This window comes from Solea senegalensis, linkage group LG2 (assembly GCF_019176455.1).
Source record: "Solea senegalensis isolate Sse05_10M linkage group LG2, IFAPA_SoseM_1, whole genome shotgun sequence".
Lineage (NCBI taxonomy): Eukaryota > Metazoa > Chordata > Actinopteri > Pleuronectiformes > Soleidae > Solea > Solea senegalensis.
This window is the reverse complement of record NC_058022.1, coordinates 32,961,283-32,979,789: the sequence shown is the minus strand read 5'-3', so window position 1 is coordinate 32,979,789 and position 18,507 is coordinate 32,961,283. Positions and strand designations below refer to the sequence as shown.

The window sequence follows — 18,507 nt, the reverse complement described above, 5'->3', positions numbered from 1 at the left end:
CACATGTACACACACATTGCCATTGTAATGTAGGAGAAAAATGACCTATTTTAACAATTCATTTTACATCAATCAAAAAGGATTACCATAATTCCACTCCCTCGTAAGTCCTGAACACATTTTCTACGCATGTGACTAAGCTATTACTTTGGAAATAAGATGATCTTACTGTAATATCGCCTTACTCTCTAAATGTATTATTTTTTGTATTCTATTTATTTTTACTCTATTTTCTGCTCATTTGATCATGTACTGTCAGTTGATCTCGAGTGCTCTGAGAGGCGCCCTTAAATTAAATGAATTATTATTATTTTTATTATTATTACTTCCCCTATTTCAAAGTGATTACCATAATATAACTGGAATGTAAAATAGATAAATAAAGAACGCACTATCGGTACTTTTACGCGATGAAATGCGCACAATAATGACGAATGAGAGACACAGCGATAGGAGTTTAGATAAGTTTTAAGGGCTTTCTTAATAAGTACAATAAACTTTTCTTTCAGGGACAGCAGCATGAGAAAGCTCTCAAATGGCCGTCCTTATTATGGACAAAGGAGGAAGACGGGTGACCCTGAATGAAATTTAAATCCGACGAGGTTGGAGTATGAAGAGGTCCTCATGGCCGTATCTGCAGGCACCACAACAGAAGAACCCGTTCCCCCGTCTGCAGCTGATTGATAAAACATGAACAGGGGGTCTCGACGACATCCCCGAGCCTCCCAGCGATCCACACTAGATCTCTGTGTCTGCCTTTGTGCCGTTTGACCGGTCCGGGTTGTTGTGGATACAGACCGCTCACTGCTGGCCTCCTCTTCCCCAGGCATGAAGATCGCTCTTACAAACTCCAGAAGAGGAATAATCCCGGTCGGACTGATGCCCATCAGTCCGTCACTGATGTTGAGGGCAAAAGGAAACATAGAAATTCTCTCCTGTTTCCAGTAGTACAAAAAAACCTTGAGGGTAGAAAACATGAGTATTTACCAGGTTCTCATGAGGTTACTTATGCAAATGACAACAAAGCCTAAAGGTCAGGAGTCGCACAGCTTTTAGAGAAGCATTACAGGCATTAGTGTAATGAAAACAACTCCAGGTAGAGACTCCCGAGACCAAACTTCCAAACTATGCAAATACCTGAACTAATCAGACTCTGCAGGTCTCTCCTTTGAACTCCGCACACTCGCCGTTTCGTTCCTGCAAGTCACATTCGGACGGAAACGGCGGAAAAACAAGAGAGGCAGTCTACTGAGCTTTGTGACAAGGTGCCGAGCGGGTGGCTCAAGATAGATGGGACGTGTCCGGACAGAGGCAGGCGGCTCATATCTGTCTGCCCCCATGACAGTAGACGGCATTTGCAGAAAGTGTCGTCTCGAAACGCGGTCACCTTCAGCCCGTCTTTCTCTGCTCCCTTTCAGGACAGAAACGTACCCGAACAGCTCCTCTGGACCATTAAAGAGCTGCCAACCGTCTGAAACTAATGCTTTTTACAATGTAGGACAAATACACTTCGAAAGTTGCTGGGGAGAAAAAGCAAAAAAAAAGAAACCGGCAGTTGTTGTACTGTAAATTCTCACCTATGTGTGTGTCTGTAAAATATGAAATTCAAAAGAAATTTAATCACGGCTGAGCCAAGAAAACTAAATGTGAGTCTGAAGAAAACAAGACAAACTAAAATAAACACGAGGTGGCAAGACACAGGTGAGGACTCAAATCAGGTAAATGCAAAGTGATGAGGAAGACATGACAAGACAAGCACGGCAGAGTGAAGACTAAACCTCTTAAATACCTGGAAAAGGGTTAAAAAAAACACAAAAACAACAACAGACAAACAACATAAAACCATGGAAATACTAAAACATGAGCACACACAGTCATTCAAAGGAAAACAAAAAACCCCAAGACTTCCTTGAGTCTACCAGCAAAGAAAAAGTGTGTCCTTTAGTGTGGTTTCTTTTTTCAGTATCACGGGATCACATGAGATAAAACGTACGTACACATAATATTATTCACACGGCGGTAGAACATGAACTGGTGTTGACCTCGGAGGTGAGAAAAAGTATTAAAAATGTCCCACAACAATAAGGAAAAATAGGGTTTTGGTGATAAAAGGGTTGATGTTTTATTGTCCTGCTCCACACGAGGTTTTCAGAGTTTAAGTTTTGTCTTTAAACCAAGTAAACTATTCCTATTATTATTATTGTTATTATAAAGATCCAGGATAAAACCCATCTGATATATATACTCCTCCAGGGTGAGGTTCCTGCAGAGAGAGCTCGCTCACCGCCTCACCTCGACACCGGCGCGCGCCGAGTGTCGTGTCACAGCGATAATGGGCCGTGCCTCATTGAGCAGGCTTATTGGATCTTCCTCAGAAGTGAGGTAAGTGGTGTGCTAAATTGAACGCGATCCGTAGTTTTTTTTCTGGGGTGGCGGAAGGGCCGCTCCTCTGTTACACTAAGAGGCAGAGAATTACATAAGCAAAGACAACGTCGCGGCCGCTCGAGCGGTGCGAGGCGCTCGTGGCCTTCCACGTTTCAATCACTGGCGCGGTCTCAGGTGACACGCTCCAAATGAGGACAAATGACAAAATTAAAATGACATCCTTCGATTTTTTTGGAGCCCACAGACGCCGCTAATTGAAAAAAAATTCAATCACGCTAATGAATGGACGGGGGAAGTTAAATAAATAAAAAAAAAAAAGAATTATGGAAGAGGGAGAAACCACATGGCGATGGGAGCGGAGAGAGGAGCTGTGCTACATGTGTGGCAGTGACGACCTGAGGGGAGTGAGCGGAATCCGTCAAAGGTGACGGCTCCGTTCAGCGGCGGTCCGAGCGTCGACCTGAAACTTGATGGCACGCGTGATTAAACCAAGTGTAAACAAGCGGGGGGAAATGCAGTGGTGTCGTGTGACAGTCGTGTAATAACGGGCTCACCGGCACACAATGGCAGCCGCACAGTGAGAGGCTATTACACTGTGCCTTTATGTTTACCTCAAAGCAAATACAATTTAATTCACTTTAATCAATTACTTCTGGCAAATCGACGCTAAAGAATGTGACTTTGATGTATTTTCTATTTACTTTTCGGAATCACAGAGGACAAAGGGAACGCTGCTACTGCTGCTGCTGCTGCTGCTGCTGTGTCCATTGAAATTAACCAACCTTACTGATTTATTGTGTTTTAAAGTTGGCTACCAGAACGTATTCTAAGGGAATGAGTGCGACACTGTGTCTGATTAGAATCTCAATTGATGTTGTGCGTGTTTTTTTTGTTTTTTTTTAGTTAGTATAATACATTTTCCATTAGATTCACACGGTGAAGAGCATCAGTCACTCGGCTGAATTTTAAAGTCGTGGTTTTCCACTTGATGCTGACGGTGATCTGAAAACCACATTTGTTTCTGACAATTTCAATAATTTCACCCAAGTCACACAAGTTACTGTTCATCATTGGGGAAACATAGTGTTCAGGTAAGATAACACCTGAGCTGGAAGCAGACGTGCTGTGAGACACCACCACAAATATACCGCATGTCTTCTGTAAGAAACGATGAAAAAGGGTCTCGTCAGAATAACTAACCTAAAGAACGCTTGGCTTCCTTATTGTGTTGTTGTGACACACTCAAACAGCATTATTTGTGTAGTTTCTTTCACTCATTTCTAATTCCGGTGAACTCGTGAACTCTATCCGTGCCTGTGCTACACCGGCGCTGTCCGTGGTGCTGAAAGGGGATGGAATAAATGAACAGAAAGTGGAAAAAAATTATATATTTTAGACTCCATCAGACTTTCCATCAGCACATAATGACATTCTTTATCTGCCAAACTGCCATTTTCATTTAAGCAACATGTTTTTTTTAATGTGCCAGAGTGAGTAAACAACACAATTTTTTTTACACAAATTTGGAATAAACTCATTGCATCACATTAGGATCATTTAAGTCGTGCTGGTGTTGTCACGGTTATTTCTGGGCTTATAACGGAGACAGGATGCAGTATTTTCCAGAGCTCATCATTCACAATGAATTGAGATATTTTTTTGCCCGTAACCCAAATTTAATTCGGTGACTCACCATTGACCACCACTGCGATATCCACAAAATCAATCTCGCCGCGAGCCTCCACGCTCGCCTCGCAGCGGTACACGCCCTCGTCCGCCTTGGTCACGCGATGGATCTGCAGGTTGTTGTTCGCGAGCACCTGGTATTTGTCTTCACAGCACATGCGGGAAGGAAAGGACAGACAAACAAGTGGGTGAGTGAGTGAGCGGGAGAAAGAGAGGAAGGAAACCAAGATAAGGAAGTTCGGAGAAAGTGTCGCCTCCACTCTCCGCAGTAGTGAGGACTGTCAATCTTCCACCGCGGCACATTTACCTGATAAAGTTCACGCAGATAAACACCCACGCAATTACGGCTCCAAATCATCTCCACTCCCTCCCATTGTGGCCACCGTGAGATTGGCCAGGAGTGATGAGGCCTCCATCTCATTTCTCTAGCGCTGAAGATATTTATAGCCGCCGTGCATCGTGATTGGGGAGGGGGAGGGGTTTGGGGAATGATTAAAGGAAAAAAATAGTCTTCTTCATGTTTCATCATTACTGTTCAACTGAAGATTTGAATTTCAATTAAAAAACCGTGACAGATTCGAGGGGTCACTCTTTCTCATCAGCGTTCAGGCGTGCGCCACGCGTTGGGAAGGAGGACGGAGGAACGGTGTAGGGAGTTGTAAATCAGGCAGGAGGAGGAGGAGGAAGAGAGGAATAATGAATTCTACTCTACTGCTTTTTAATATCAGTAAAGGACATTACTACTCAAAGTGATTCGGTCCTGTGTGCCTTTCTACATCATTTTCTTACCCTCAAACTAAAGAAACCACCTTCCTCATCATTAGAATAATAAGTTAAAATCGTGCTCTTTCAGATATGACACTAAACCAGCTTTAGATGGAAGAAGACACAGCACGAGTGAGGCCAAAAGATTCCAGTTGTGAGTGTGCGCGTGAAGCCGCATCTTTTGAATGTCACCTCCTAATTGCTCCATAATCCATCCTCTCAGTCGCTTGTTAACATGGTTTCTTTCAAAGTTATGCTCCTCCTTCTGGGCTGATGGGGTTTCTATTCATGGCGTTTGGTATTCTTGTCTTATTGTGAACGCGTAACAAAAGAGGGAAAGAGCATTTCCGTCCCGGAGAACGTCGTTCTTGGCACATTAGCACCATTCTATGAAGTGGGAGAAGGATAAACAAGGACACACTCGATAATCAAGTGAATTTGGTTGTGTCATGTTCAAATTGTACTTCTTTTGAGATTGCGGTGTACTCACAGCCTGTAGTATCATCAGTCTGCTACTATATCACAAAAGTTTTTTTGTGCCAAATTTGTAATAATTAGGAAAGAAACTGTGTTTAAAGTTTAAAGAAAGCCGTTGTTTCGTGTTGATTCTACATTCATTCTATGATTGTATATAAATAAATATCATAAACAGGTTTATTTTCGCCATTAATTACAGAAAATTGTGCAATTAATTAGTGAAATGTTTTTTAATTAAAAGAATAAAAAAAAAAAACGTAAATTTTTGATGAGAAAATACATAAAGAAGAAGAAAAAAAACATGAAAACATTTTCACACAATTGATTTGTCAGTAAACTTTTAGAAATTATTCACATTTATACAACTTTATGACCTTGAAATTCAGTCAGTGGATCAGTGTGTAAACCACTCACACTATAATTTAATATATAACTATTTTATTCTCCTATAAGTCTCCTGCTCATTCGCCTCCAAAACAACATGGAAAAAGGTCAAATAAAAGAGAGACTTACTGTGGTACTCCTCTGTGATTTCCTTCTCCTGGTAGTACCACACCACCACGGGCACCGGCGAGCTTATGACATCACACACCACCTCCGCTGTCTCACCTTGGCGGAACTCCTGCGGCGACTGAATATCCCGGAACGTGAGCCTCTCTGCGAGATCAAGAGATTTTATTTTCCCTCGAGCATTCAAGGTGGGCGATTAATCGCAGGTCTCAACATCAAAAAAAAATCTGCTCTGTTATCTGTGACCGTTTTGTGAGACACTTGTAGTTAAAGTTGTTTAACTATGCATTTCCTTTTTAATTATACAGTCTGGTTTGTATCCTTTGAGTCAAGTGCATCGGGTTAAGGTGCTGACATGGTCAATCAAGCCTTGAAAAGCTATTAAAGGAAGAAATACAGAGTGCACTACAAAGCTACATGCCACGCTCAGAGTAACTGCAGACCAATTCTGTGGCTTCATCCTTTGGAGGCTGCATTTGAAGGCTGACGACCACGAGCAGTGGATCTCGCACTTGGAAGGCTCCTCCACAAGAAACACAATCTTTTCACTCCAGAGCAACAAATGGAGGGATAAATGTCAGGTCCTGTTTACAAAGCTGACAAATATGAAAGTATGGCCAAGTATGAAAAAAATAAAATAAAATAAAATAAAATACGGACCTGGGGGAGGGGGGTAATTTTCTGAGAAAAAAAGTCCCAGATTTATGAAATTTAAAGCGGCAAATCTACAAGAAAATAAAGTCGCAGATTTATGAGAAAAGAAGTCGGAAAATAGGCTAGTATTTTGTTTGTCAAGAAAAAAAACCAAAGATAAATCCACATGGCAACTTCACCGGACTTTGTACATGTATGACAAAAACATGACACAATTTTTCCGACTTTTTTTTGTAGATTTGCCACTTTCAATCTCATAAATCTGCAACTTTTAATATCATAAATCTGCAACTTTATTTTCTTGTAGATTTGCCACTTTAAATCTCATTAATCTGCGACTTTATTTCCTTGTAGATTTGCCACTTTTAATCTCATAAATCTGCAAATTTATTTTCTTGTAGATTAGCCACTTTTAATCTCATAAATTCACTTTATTTTCTCGTAGATTTGCCACTTTAAATCTCATAAATCTGCAACTTTATTTTCTTGTAGATTAGCCACTTTTAATCTCATAAATCTGCGAATTTATTTTCTCGTAGATTAGCCACTTTTAATCTCATAAATCTGCAACTTTATTTTCTAGATTTGCACTTTAATCTCATAAATCTGCAAATTTATTTTCTCGTAGATTTGCCACTTTTAATCTCATAAATCTGCGACTTTATTTTCTCGTAGATTTGCCACTTTTAATCTCATAAAGACTTTTTTTCATGAAATATGTTTTTTTGTTCATACTTGGCCCTAATACGACGTCGTAACTAAAAGAGTGTATGAGAGGTTATTAAAATGTCTTGTAATGTAATGTAAATCAGGGTTGGCTTCTGCTTTGATACAGTTTGTTGCCCACATGCTATAAATTGGATCATTTTTAATGGCCACTACCACTATTACTTCTACTATGGCACAACTCACAGTTCTTACAGAGTCACTGTGTCATGACCTCTGGATCTTTCAGCCAACTTTTGTTGAACTACAGTATTATTCTGGTTAGACATTTTGTTCTGTCTGGTTTTCCTTGTTTCCTGTTTTATTTTGAAGTCTTTCCTTGTGTGTACCTGGTCCAGTTTTGCTTCCTGTCCAGTCTTCCCCGATTGTCTGCCCCCGACCTAATGTGTCTCACCTGTGTTTGCTTGTCCCTGTCCCTGCCTTAATCAAGCAAAAATTGTAAAGAGTAAAACATAAACCGAGCAAACGCGGCGCTTACCTGGCCCACGTGAAACCACAGCATGAGGGAAAACAGGCACACGCATGTGACGTCAACTAACAAACTGAACCAACACAGACACTGAGGAGCACAGAGACTAAATACACCGGGGAGGCAGGGACAATCAAACACAGGTGAGCCAAACGAGACACAACAGCTGAAGCACATTACGGCGGGACAGGATGCAAAACTGGTACACGCAAGGAAGGACTTCAAAATAAAACACGAAACAAGGAGCTGAAAACCAGACAAAGACTGAGTATAAAGAAGATGGTTGTGGGCAAATCTACATGCCGGTGTGTCCCTGGGCAAGACACTTAACCCCACGTTGCTCCAGATGGCTGTGCCGGCAGTGTGTGAGTGAATGAGTGATAAAAGATGTGCTGCACTCTATGTGGGTGAATGGATGAAGGGCAAGACTGTAGAGTAAAGGAGATTTGAGAGGTCATCAAGACTAGAGAAGCAAACTCATTATAGGTCCGATACACAACAAGATCTCCCCTTTTTTTAATTTGATTTATCCCTTTTGTTTTACTTTTAATGAAGTGTCCTGAACCTGAAACTTCTTGAGGGAAAAATAAGTGTACGATTTCAACACGTTTTCATCATTTACATGTTTGCAAGATCACAGGGAGTCTAAAAATACACAAAATGTTTAGTCACAGTTATCTGGAACTCAAATATACAGTATTTGACATAAGAAAATTCATCCTGCAGGCCGGATTGGACCCTCAGGTGGACCGGTTCTGGCCTGGGGGCCATATGTTTGACACCCCTGTATATATATAAACACTATACACATTTCCATTGTGACTGGGTGATTTCCAAGTGATTATAGTTGCATGTTGATTTTAAGGAAATACTTTTACCAAGTGATTCATTAGCATTAGCATAAATAAAAAGTTATCTAATGTTCCTACAATTAACACCAAAGAAAACATTATTTCATGGATAGTCTTTGTTGATGAAGAGATGGACAAACTAAGACACTGAAACGGCTCAAACGTCTGCTGCGGAGCGTGAATGTCTTGTGACATGATCTCCTTAGCGGAACCCATTTAAAGTGTTTGTGGAAAAACAACAAAAAGGCATCGGGAACGGATGAGTAGCATTCACTCTGAAAATCAAAGAAGACGAAAGCTAATGCCATTGTCGGCTGTTTTCTGGGACACAGATAAGGCGATTCCGATTCTGGAACGACACAGTAGACGGAGAGATGGCCATTTTATTTGCTGCCAATCGTGCCCATGAGAAAACAAACCAAAAAGTCAGCGAGGCGAGATATTCTGCGAAAGCCTTTATTCACAGAATTAGACGAGAACAGAGGCAGCCTTTGATTTGCTCTGCCTTTGCTTTCAGGAGCGCGCCGGCGTCAGATTCCTCTCTCTGTCCTCCGTCTTTTGCTTTTTTTCCGATGAGGACATTTTTCTTGGACCAGCGTCTCCGCATACAATAGGCGACACGTCTTCGAAGCCGCTCTCTGGTTCTGTATAACCGACGTGGTGCTGGTTCTGGCACCCGCTCGCGCTACAGCCACCTGCTATCATCTGCCTGGTGTATTGTGAAGGCATGAATAAATCAACACCAGCTTCCTTATCAGTCCTTGCCATTAGTTAGGCCTCACCATTAGCATTTTGCTGCGTGATTTATGCCAGACTGTTCCCTAAAATGAGCTTTCTCTCACCGACTGCACCCTCCTCCCCTTGAACGTGTCTGGCATCTCAGTGTCTTCATTAACTCCAAGGATGCTTTTGCATGTTTTCTCATTCACTCCACTGGTTTCTAATCAATCCCCCTTGTGTTCTTCTTCTTTTTCTTTTTTTTTTACAAACTCTTTTACTTCCTCTGCAAGTTTGAACACTTACGGTGTCACTTGTTCCTGCGGTTTGTATCCATTTCCTGTCTCCCTTGTTGTTGTCACGCTGCGCTATAAGTGAATCTGTAGGGGGAAACAACCTCTCCAGAACAACTACAGCCAACTCGACTCGGGGATATAATCATCAGGCGGAGCTCCTCTTTCGCTGTTTTACCCAGGAGCAAACTGAACACTGTGCTAATTATGAAATTCATCTCATGTGGCTGCTCAAATGACAAAATGTTCACGTGAAACTACCGAGATTCCGAGGTGTAATAGCAGTCCATCCTGAATATTTTAGTCAGAATCAATGACTGACTCACCCTGCCATCTCTTTTTGCCGACAGCATTGCTTTAAAAAAAAAAAAAAGATAAGGCTCCATGACAGTATACCATTTGTGCGTCTGGGTGAATTTAACCAAAGTTCAAGCCCTCTGTTTTGGATTCGGAAACGAGCCGCTGCTCCACGTGGCGCGATTACAACAACAGGCGATCACAGAGATGTCAACAGCCAGCGAGAGGATGTCAACACTTTGTCTCCCGCAGGTCACGAATTTCATGTACAACATGTTTTGAGGGCTCGCGCCCGTGCTGCACGGCTGGCTGGCTGGTGCTGGAGCTTCAGGCGGATTTTCATCCACATGCTGCTCAGGCAATCCACGCTGAGGGGCCCCGAGAGAATGATGGTGGGTTGCCATGGAAACAATAGTTTTAGGGAGCTGGTTATGCGGCCAGTGAGGTAAGGTACTGTGCAGCGGCAGGTGTGATTGAGGCCGTGATGACTCTGCTAACGATGGCAACCACACAGCAGGGCACGATTTCCGGTAGTCTCCTGGTGTAAATCGGTGTTTGGGTAACTCGTAATTCACGTCCCATGTAATCAATTTTTCTGTCATGGTGAGCAAAGAGGGGCTTCTAGCACGTGGACAGGTGGCTTTAATTTATTTTTAAACAGAGCTAATGTGGCCTTTATGTGACAGTAAACAAGTTATCATACATATTTTGGCACCTCACTTTCGTGTTTGACCAGTTTTTTTGTCAATAAAACAAAACACTTGTGACGCAGATCCAGCGGACCCTGTCATTACATCTAAAATCAAGCCTATAATCTTGCACTCTTCAACAAAGCCATTCATTTCGCATGCAAATCAGCTAAATCTCCCCTAAAGTAGTTGTTTAATGGGTCCGCGTTTAGTTTTTGGACGATTCTTATCGAAACAACGCAAAACAATGACATCCATAATGTTCTTTTCATTGCATTACAACCTGCCTCATGAGTCATGTGAACAATTACGAATAATGACTGTAAATGCATTTGCAATGACATTGGAGGAAAAGAAAAGTACTTCAAGGTTATTTCGCGATAGTTTCAAAGCGTTTTTTTTTTCCCATGCTAAATAACTTATATCAGGCTGCCTTCATCTTTCAGACGGGGGAAATTGCTGAGTGTTATTTTTGAGATGGAGATGAACCATGTGACCGCGAGAATGGTGGATTGCTATGGAGCATATATTGTCACATGAATACATCTTCAAAATTCATTTAGATGAAGGCCATGTATCCAAATTCCCTTAATATCACTAATGCCACTTAAGAAAACATAGCTATTTAACACATACTACTATAGAAATAATAAGAGCCTTCCAAGTGTGAGAACCACCGCTGTGATTCAATCACAATGCAGCCTCCAAAGGATGCAGCCACAGAATCGGTACACAGTTATTTTGAGCTTTGTAGTGCACTTTATATCTCCCTTAATGGCTTTTCAATGGCTTGATTGACCACGTCAGCACCTTAACCTTGGCTCTCCTCAGAAAGAATCACAAAAACGAGTTTGTTCTTGTCACGTCTTCACATCAAAGTCTCCTCAGGAGGCAAACAAAGAGCATGTGTAAGAGTGTATGTTCGGAAAGTCATATCTGTAAAGCTTACGGTAGATTTCCAGAACGACTGAAGCCTCCTCAGTGTGACCGCTGGCGTCCGTGGCCTGGCAGCGGTAGATGCCCGCGTCCTCGATGATGGCGTTGTAGATGATGAGCCTGGATCGCGACGTCTCCGTGTGAAGCGCGATCCGCCTGGAGGTGGCGATGCGTTCGCCCTGGGGGTTGTACCACTCGAGCCTCACTGGCTCTCCGATAGCTAGGAAGGAGGAGAGTGAGAAAAGGAGGGGTTTGATTATTTAACTTCTTTTTATGGAGCAGGCTAGGAACCTGATTTAAACCATAATTCTCAAAAAAAGGTAACATATATGGCTGGTTGGTTTATTTAGCTCCCAATATATTCACAGTCAATTTTAAAATTAAATTAGAGGTAATAAAACAAGGCCATGCGATTTAAATTGTGGTTTAATTAATGCTTTACTTTTTTACACAACCTACCAGATGTTATTGGATTTGTTGTCCCCTCACATTAACACTGTAACATAATTTTTCTCACTGCTATTTGATGGAGCACCTCATTGTGTAGAAAGAGTCCGTGTTGATTAGAGTTCTGATTAAAGATTCTGGTCGGCTGCTGAAGTTCTTTGGAATTCAAACAAGTTGGGGAACGGGGGTGCTATGAAAAGCCCTAAATTAGAGAGTGAAAGGGGGAGTAAATCAACAAGTTGCTCCACACCGACTCTTTTATAGGCTGCCATTTAGGCCCGGCGGTCATCACCAGACTCTGAAGTAAACCACAGCTCCATCCAACACTGTTGTTAGAACTTGTCGATGCAACAGAAGGCCTGAAATTATATGATTATGTCATAATCTTGGATTTGCATAGCTAATAAGCCAGTAAAAGAACAGAGACATATGTAGGCTGTAAATTCCACTCCCATTTCCCACACAGACACAGACACGCATGAGCTAAAGAGAGCCATGACCACATATTATCCTGAACCCTACTTATTGGCCACCACGGGAGACAACAGGGGCCATCAGCAAGCAGCAGGTGCCCCTTAGTGTGGAGGGCCATTACTTAACCTATCAATCACGCCGAGCCTTGTGCGTGACAGAAAAGGCACATAAACATGTCCATTCCTTCAGAGGCAAACACCTCAAGAGAAAAGGAGCTGGAGAAGGAGACACAAAACTGTTGGCAAATGCCCTTAACCCTTTACAGGGCACTCGTTGAAATACCTGGAAATTAAAGGTCCATGAAAAGTACCACGTATGGTTCCTTCGCCATAGAATAAACAAGAAAAACACAAATAAAGTGAAAGGAATGTTATTTTAGAACCTTCTAGAACAGTGTTTCCAAATCCTGTTTTGCTGCTCCAACACACCTGACTGATTTCATCAACTGCCTATCATTAGTTTTTGAGATATTTCTGTAGATGCAGGAGAAGACCGAGCCGTATCACCATACTTTTTGCCTTCTGCAACTCTCCGGAAGTTACGGAATGGAAGTAGCAGTTCCGCCACCAGGTGGAGACAAAAAAGATCTCTGTTGGTTGATTTATAACAGTAAACATTCCTGAAGAGCTAATTATCTCAACTAAACCAAACTCAATGTCAATGTTGTATTAAATAATGTTTCCGTTTGGAGAAAATAGACAAACACGTTTGTTTTGCAACCGGAAGACTACACTATTTTATATGTAATTTTGGGGTGCCACAGGGTTCGATTCTTGGACCGCTCCCTTTTTTCACTGCACATGCATCCTTTAGGTTCTATTTTGAGGAAATGTGGCATTTCTTCCAACTGCTATGCAGCTGACATAATTGTCAAGAAATGACTCTCTCTCTGTCCAGTTACCGCTAACATGTGTTAGCGACATTAATGCATGGATGGCGTTACATTTCATGAGTTTCAAAGAAAGAAAAACAGAAGTTAGAGTATGTTGTTCTGTCTGAGTGGTGCTCCTAACACCCAACTTATTGACCCTTGGCTCCTTCTATAAGAACCACTGTTAGTAATCTGAACCTCAGAGCGGATCGAGCTTTTGCAGTTGCCCGTAAAATGTGGAATGGACTGCCATTACATATAAAGCAGGCCCATTCATTGTCTAATTTTAAATCTTTTACTGTTGTCTACACACTCTTTAAGTCTTTTATGTTTTTATGCTGTCTATTTACTCAAATACAACTGTACAGCACCTTAGACAAATGTTTAAATGCAAATGTGTACATTTACTTTAAATGTGCTTTACACATAAATTGGATCGGATTGGATTGGATGTTTCGCTTATTTGTTCGACATGGGCAATAATATAAACAGAACGTGACAGAAATATGATGATATGAGGTTTTATAGTGGACTGTTAAATGAAGACAAATGAGCTGATTTGCCTTTTGAATGTTCACACCAGAGCACGCTCACACTAATCATCATCATCATCACCATGTTCCCAACAATGCTCAGCATTGTGTCCTTGGGATGTGCATCTGTTGCTGGTTATATTGTTTTGTGTGAGCTGAGGCAATCATACACAAGTGTTGTAGTGAGAGTTTTACCACAGAATGCTTTTCCCCCCCTCACTTTTGCCCTTCCTCACGCGTGACGCAGCACCTCAGCCTCGACGCTCGCGCAGGGGGAAGAGATAAGTGTCCAACGTCGCTACAGGCTTCCCTTTAAACCTGTTACTATTACAACATTGTCACCTGTTCCATTTTTACAGTCTGCTGATGGCACATGCAGCTAAATGTGTTCAAATTGATGCAGCTTGCATGGTGACAGCCTGTTTGCCACACAGATGATCTGAGGAGACAGTAGTGTGTCACGCGCTCGGTCCTGCCTCCCCTCTCAGTCTTCTGCCACCGGATGAATAGCTGGTGGAAAAATTTCCATCAAAGCGCTCTTCAGATCTGCATAAGCTCCGGCATTATTGCTGTCTCTGGGCGTGAGGGACCGCTCGATGACTGATTCCTCTGAAAGAACAGTGGCGAGACAATGTGGCGATCACTTTTCTAAGAACGGGGTGGGGAATGTCTGCACGGCAACAACCAATCGTCAGCATTCGCTAAGTTCTTCTGTCAAAACAGACAGCTCTGCTGCTCTGGATCCGCACGTGGAATTAACACTTTAAAATAAGACCAGGACGGGGAACAAAGCTTCATCCGCAGAGTCTATTAGAGTTTCTCTGCTGGAACCATTTACCTGATGGGAAATTCCACTAGTCTAAACCCATTTAGGAAGTTAACCATGCTGTTCCTTTTTGGACAAATTATGCAATACAGTACCATGCCTACTCACAAGTGTAAGCTCCGTTTTTCCCACTTTATGTTTTGTTATGTTTCTTGTAGCACATTACATTCGTGTTTTAATGATATGACATGCATATTTCTCTATGTACCCCTTTAAAAAAAATGTAATTTTTTTTTTAATTTAGTTATTCAGTGGGTTTGCGCGTGCTACCTCACTATTTGGCAAGCTCTTGTTAAATTAATCTTACTAGTTGTGAGTTTTTAGTGTTTGTAAATGGCAAAAAGGAGACTTTCGGTATGCAGCAGCAGCATGAACACAGTGACATCCAAGTAAGAGATTGCTGGCTATTGCAGCATATAGGAAGCCCATCAGGAACTATATACTCTCCTGTCATAATAACAGTTTCCTGGCAGCATGGTTAAAGCACCAGGTGGTAAATGATGGAAATGCCAAATATACTAGCGATGTCATTAAATATCTGACTGCATTGATGGTTTTGATTGACAGAACAGACGAAGTATGCTGTTAAAGGCATATTTCACCGTTGGAAAGATGAATGTCTATTAAAACTGGATCATCTATGTGAAATAATATTTGAAGCAAGTGCCTTCTTGAGCAAAAAAAGGCAGAAAAATTTAATTTTGGCTTGCAGACGAACGACAACAACTCCCAGAATGCACTGTGCTCGCTGCGCCGCGAGAGTCTCGCTATCTCAAGCCACCCAGAGGCCAGTGCACACCTGCCAGCTACTACTGCAGGTCTTTTCCCTTGCAGCCATATCAGTTTGAAAAACTACATTTGATTATTGTCGTTCTCAGTTTTACGCTACAACGCAAACTGAGCTAACAGTTTGCTCCGTTTGCTCTTTGCTAACAGGTTAGCTTAACTGTTAGCAAAGATGGCGGACACTGTGTTGACATTCTGGGAATGAAGTCTCGTCCCCCTATGGGTGAGTCTAAAAAGTGCGGAAATGGCGCTGTAGTTCTAAACCTTGAACCGACATTTGCCGTTTGAGTCAAATGACTCACTATGTGGGCTCACTATTTTACCAACGCGCGGGAGCATTATAAAGCGGTGACGGCAAATAATGAAGCCGTCTCGACCTCCTGCACAAGGCAGATTATCGACTTTCGCCGCGTCCCTCGGCGCCAAAATTTGCCGAGTGCAAGCGGAAACGTTCCCGTGTCCCAATGGTGGCTGGGACTGCAGCCACGGTGGTAATTGATTTACCTCCCCGGGGGAATCAGTAAGCGGGGGGTGGGGTGAGGGAGGATGCTAACAAGGAAAGAGGAACACTAAGCATGTGTGCTGCTTGACATGATGTCAGAACGATCAGTTTCATTATCTACCTTGTAATGTCTCGGTGGTGCGCAGACGTAAATCTACAGGGAGAGGTACCGCGACCTACAATAAACTCTCATTACAGGTATTTGAAGAAAAACAACAACACAGGGAAACAATCAAAGCAGCTGCAGAGTGAGGTTTGGCCAGAGAGGCTACTGTTAGAAAAGCCTCTGCTTCACATGTGGTCTGGCTCTCTGCCACTTGAGTCAAAAGGGAGGTTAAACACACACTTAAGCACCACTTTATCCAGCTCCTTATTCGTCACACCACAAATACAGATTCAGTTAACTCTGACCACAGACCAATTTCATATTTGGAATATATCAATGTGTTGTTGTTTTTTATGCCTTATTATTACTGCTCATTTGTGTTCTAAAAAAGGAGTGCGGGACAAATGTATCCTTGTGAAGGAAACATGCTTTTTATATTTTTATAAGTCACATTTGTTGGGAGTTTTCATTTAGAGTAGTTTCTAATCGGGCTCCAAGTCATGATTGCTATAGGCACGGCACGGCACGGCTCAGTTGCGTTTCCACTAGCATAGTACCTGGTACTTTTTTTTAGTACACTGATTGACACTGAGTGTCAGACGGAGTCTGTGCTCCGGTCATGGAGGAAGTACTGACCGAATATGTCTTAATGAACTAAATCTAATGATTCACTTACACTGAAAACGACTGTTTTACAAGTCACTACTCACTCGTTTGCGTATCGCGTGTAAAACAAAGTCGCTGCCCTTTCATGCAGCAGTGATGACTCCGCCCACGTTGAGTAGGTACTACTTTTGTAGAGGAAAATGAACCTAAACCGTGCCGTAACGAGGCGAGCTGGACAAAAGAAAAACTATTAATTTCTTATGGTGCTGATGCAAGCGATATTCTCTCATTCTCCAGAATGGCGGTGAACACCCACTTTATTCATTTAACATTTTATTTAACGAGGTGCTTCGAGATGAAAAAAAACTCTTCTTTTTTTTAAATGCGGAGACCTGGCTGAAAAGAAATAGCTCACTATTGTTATTATACAAATAATTAAATTAAAAGGACTCACTTTAAAAGAGAAGGTCAAGTACAACTTAGGTGTAGAGCTCACATTGTGCACCTTGTGTCGTCTCGTCTACGCGTACTGTACGTCGACAGAGCGCGAGTCTCCGCAGCAATTACTCCGTTCAGTTACACAGTTTTTCATCAGTGTTCTTAACTCACTCAGGGCGAAAACATAATGAAGTTTTAATGTGTTGTTGAAGGTTATTCCGCGGGAGCAGCACAGGAGAGACAAGTTCAGAGAAAATCTCAGACACCCAGTGGAGTTATAACCCAAAGATGTGTCCACTACTGTCTGCGTTGAAAGCAGAGACCTGGTGCCCCCTTAACATTTGGTCAACAGCGGCTGTTTATGTGTCACGGCTGCACTGAAACACAGCTGTTTACTCTTCACGCATTGCTGGTTTGCAGAGGAAGACCAGAAGTCGTTAATCCTGATAGAGAGAGCGAGTGATGAGCAGTAAAGGGCCGCGGTGTGGCTCTTAGATCTGCCGCGGGACCGGCGGTGAGGTCAAAGGTCAGCGCTCTGTCAACCTACACCTAGATAACGTGTACATATAATGTACAAGCGTATGTTACAGAAGTTGTTTATATGTCGAATTGTATCCAGAAATCCCCTGTAACTATGCTGCAGCTGTGTGTGTGTGTGTGTGTGTGTGTGTGCGTGTGTGCACGCCCTTTTCAATGCTTTCCTTTCCTCAGCAAAAACATCTTTTGTCAGGTGATTTGCTGCAAAAAGCACGAAACGTGCAGACAAAGGAGAGGTTTTTTTTATTGTGATGATTGAAATATAAAAAGCTAATTGTCCTTGTCGGAGCAGGAACGTATGAAAGGGATTGAATGTCCTTCATTCATAGAAAAAGCTAAATTGAAGGTATTTTGACTGTTTTTTTGTTTTTTTTTGTCATTTTTGATTGAAATTCGAGTAGATAAAAGGTGCAGCCACTTTGACCACTGGTTTTGTTCTTTGAGGACATGAGGTAGCATCGGTTAAGGAGAATGAGAGGAATATTCTGTTCAATTGCACATCGTATTTTAGAAAAGTCCTTCAAGGGTCGTTCAAGGACAAGCGTGGGGAAAGACAAATCGAGATACAACACAAGCCGACGTTTGACTTCATCCTGACCCTCTGTTTTCAAAAAAAAAAGTTGTCAAATAAAGATGAGACAGAATAAAACAGACTTTCTGCTGCTGCCAGCCTTTCGGGAAAGAAACAAACAAAAGTGAGTTCACCTTGGTCTCCTCCTTTCCTGTCGCGAACGTCCGTGCTTTGCCTTTCCTTTCCTTCAGTGCTAAGTGCCCTCCCCGTGTCCCTTCCACTGTTTCCTTACCTACCAGTTTGATTCATTCACCTGTTTTTTTTTGTCCTCCTCAGCCAGCACAGGTTCAGGCCACAGTGCCACCCCCTAAGCTACTCCCAGTGTGTCTCTATACAGTCCGGGCTGTTAGCTCCA

General features: G+C 42.3%; 1 protein-coding gene across 7 annotated transcripts in view; it reads right to left on the bottom strand.

Annotated features, from left to right (window-relative positions):
* The window catches only part of LOC122763166 (neural cell adhesion molecule 2-like), a 245,761-nt gene that overhangs the window by 55,879 nt on the left and 171,375 nt on the right, over nt 1–18,507 (bottom strand). For all 7 annotated transcript variants that reach the window (XM_044018244.1, XM_044018234.1, XM_044018241.1 and 4 more), the window contains exons 3-5: nt 11,469–11,675; nt 5,827–5,970; nt 4,079–4,216 (exon numbers count right to left, since the gene is read on the bottom strand). In XM_044018244.1, the coding sequence (XP_043874179.1) occupies nt 4,079–4,216; nt 5,827–5,970; nt 11,469–11,675 (489 nt within the window). The remainder of the gene's footprint in view (nt 1–4,078; nt 4,217–5,826; nt 5,971–11,468; nt 11,676–18,507) is intronic.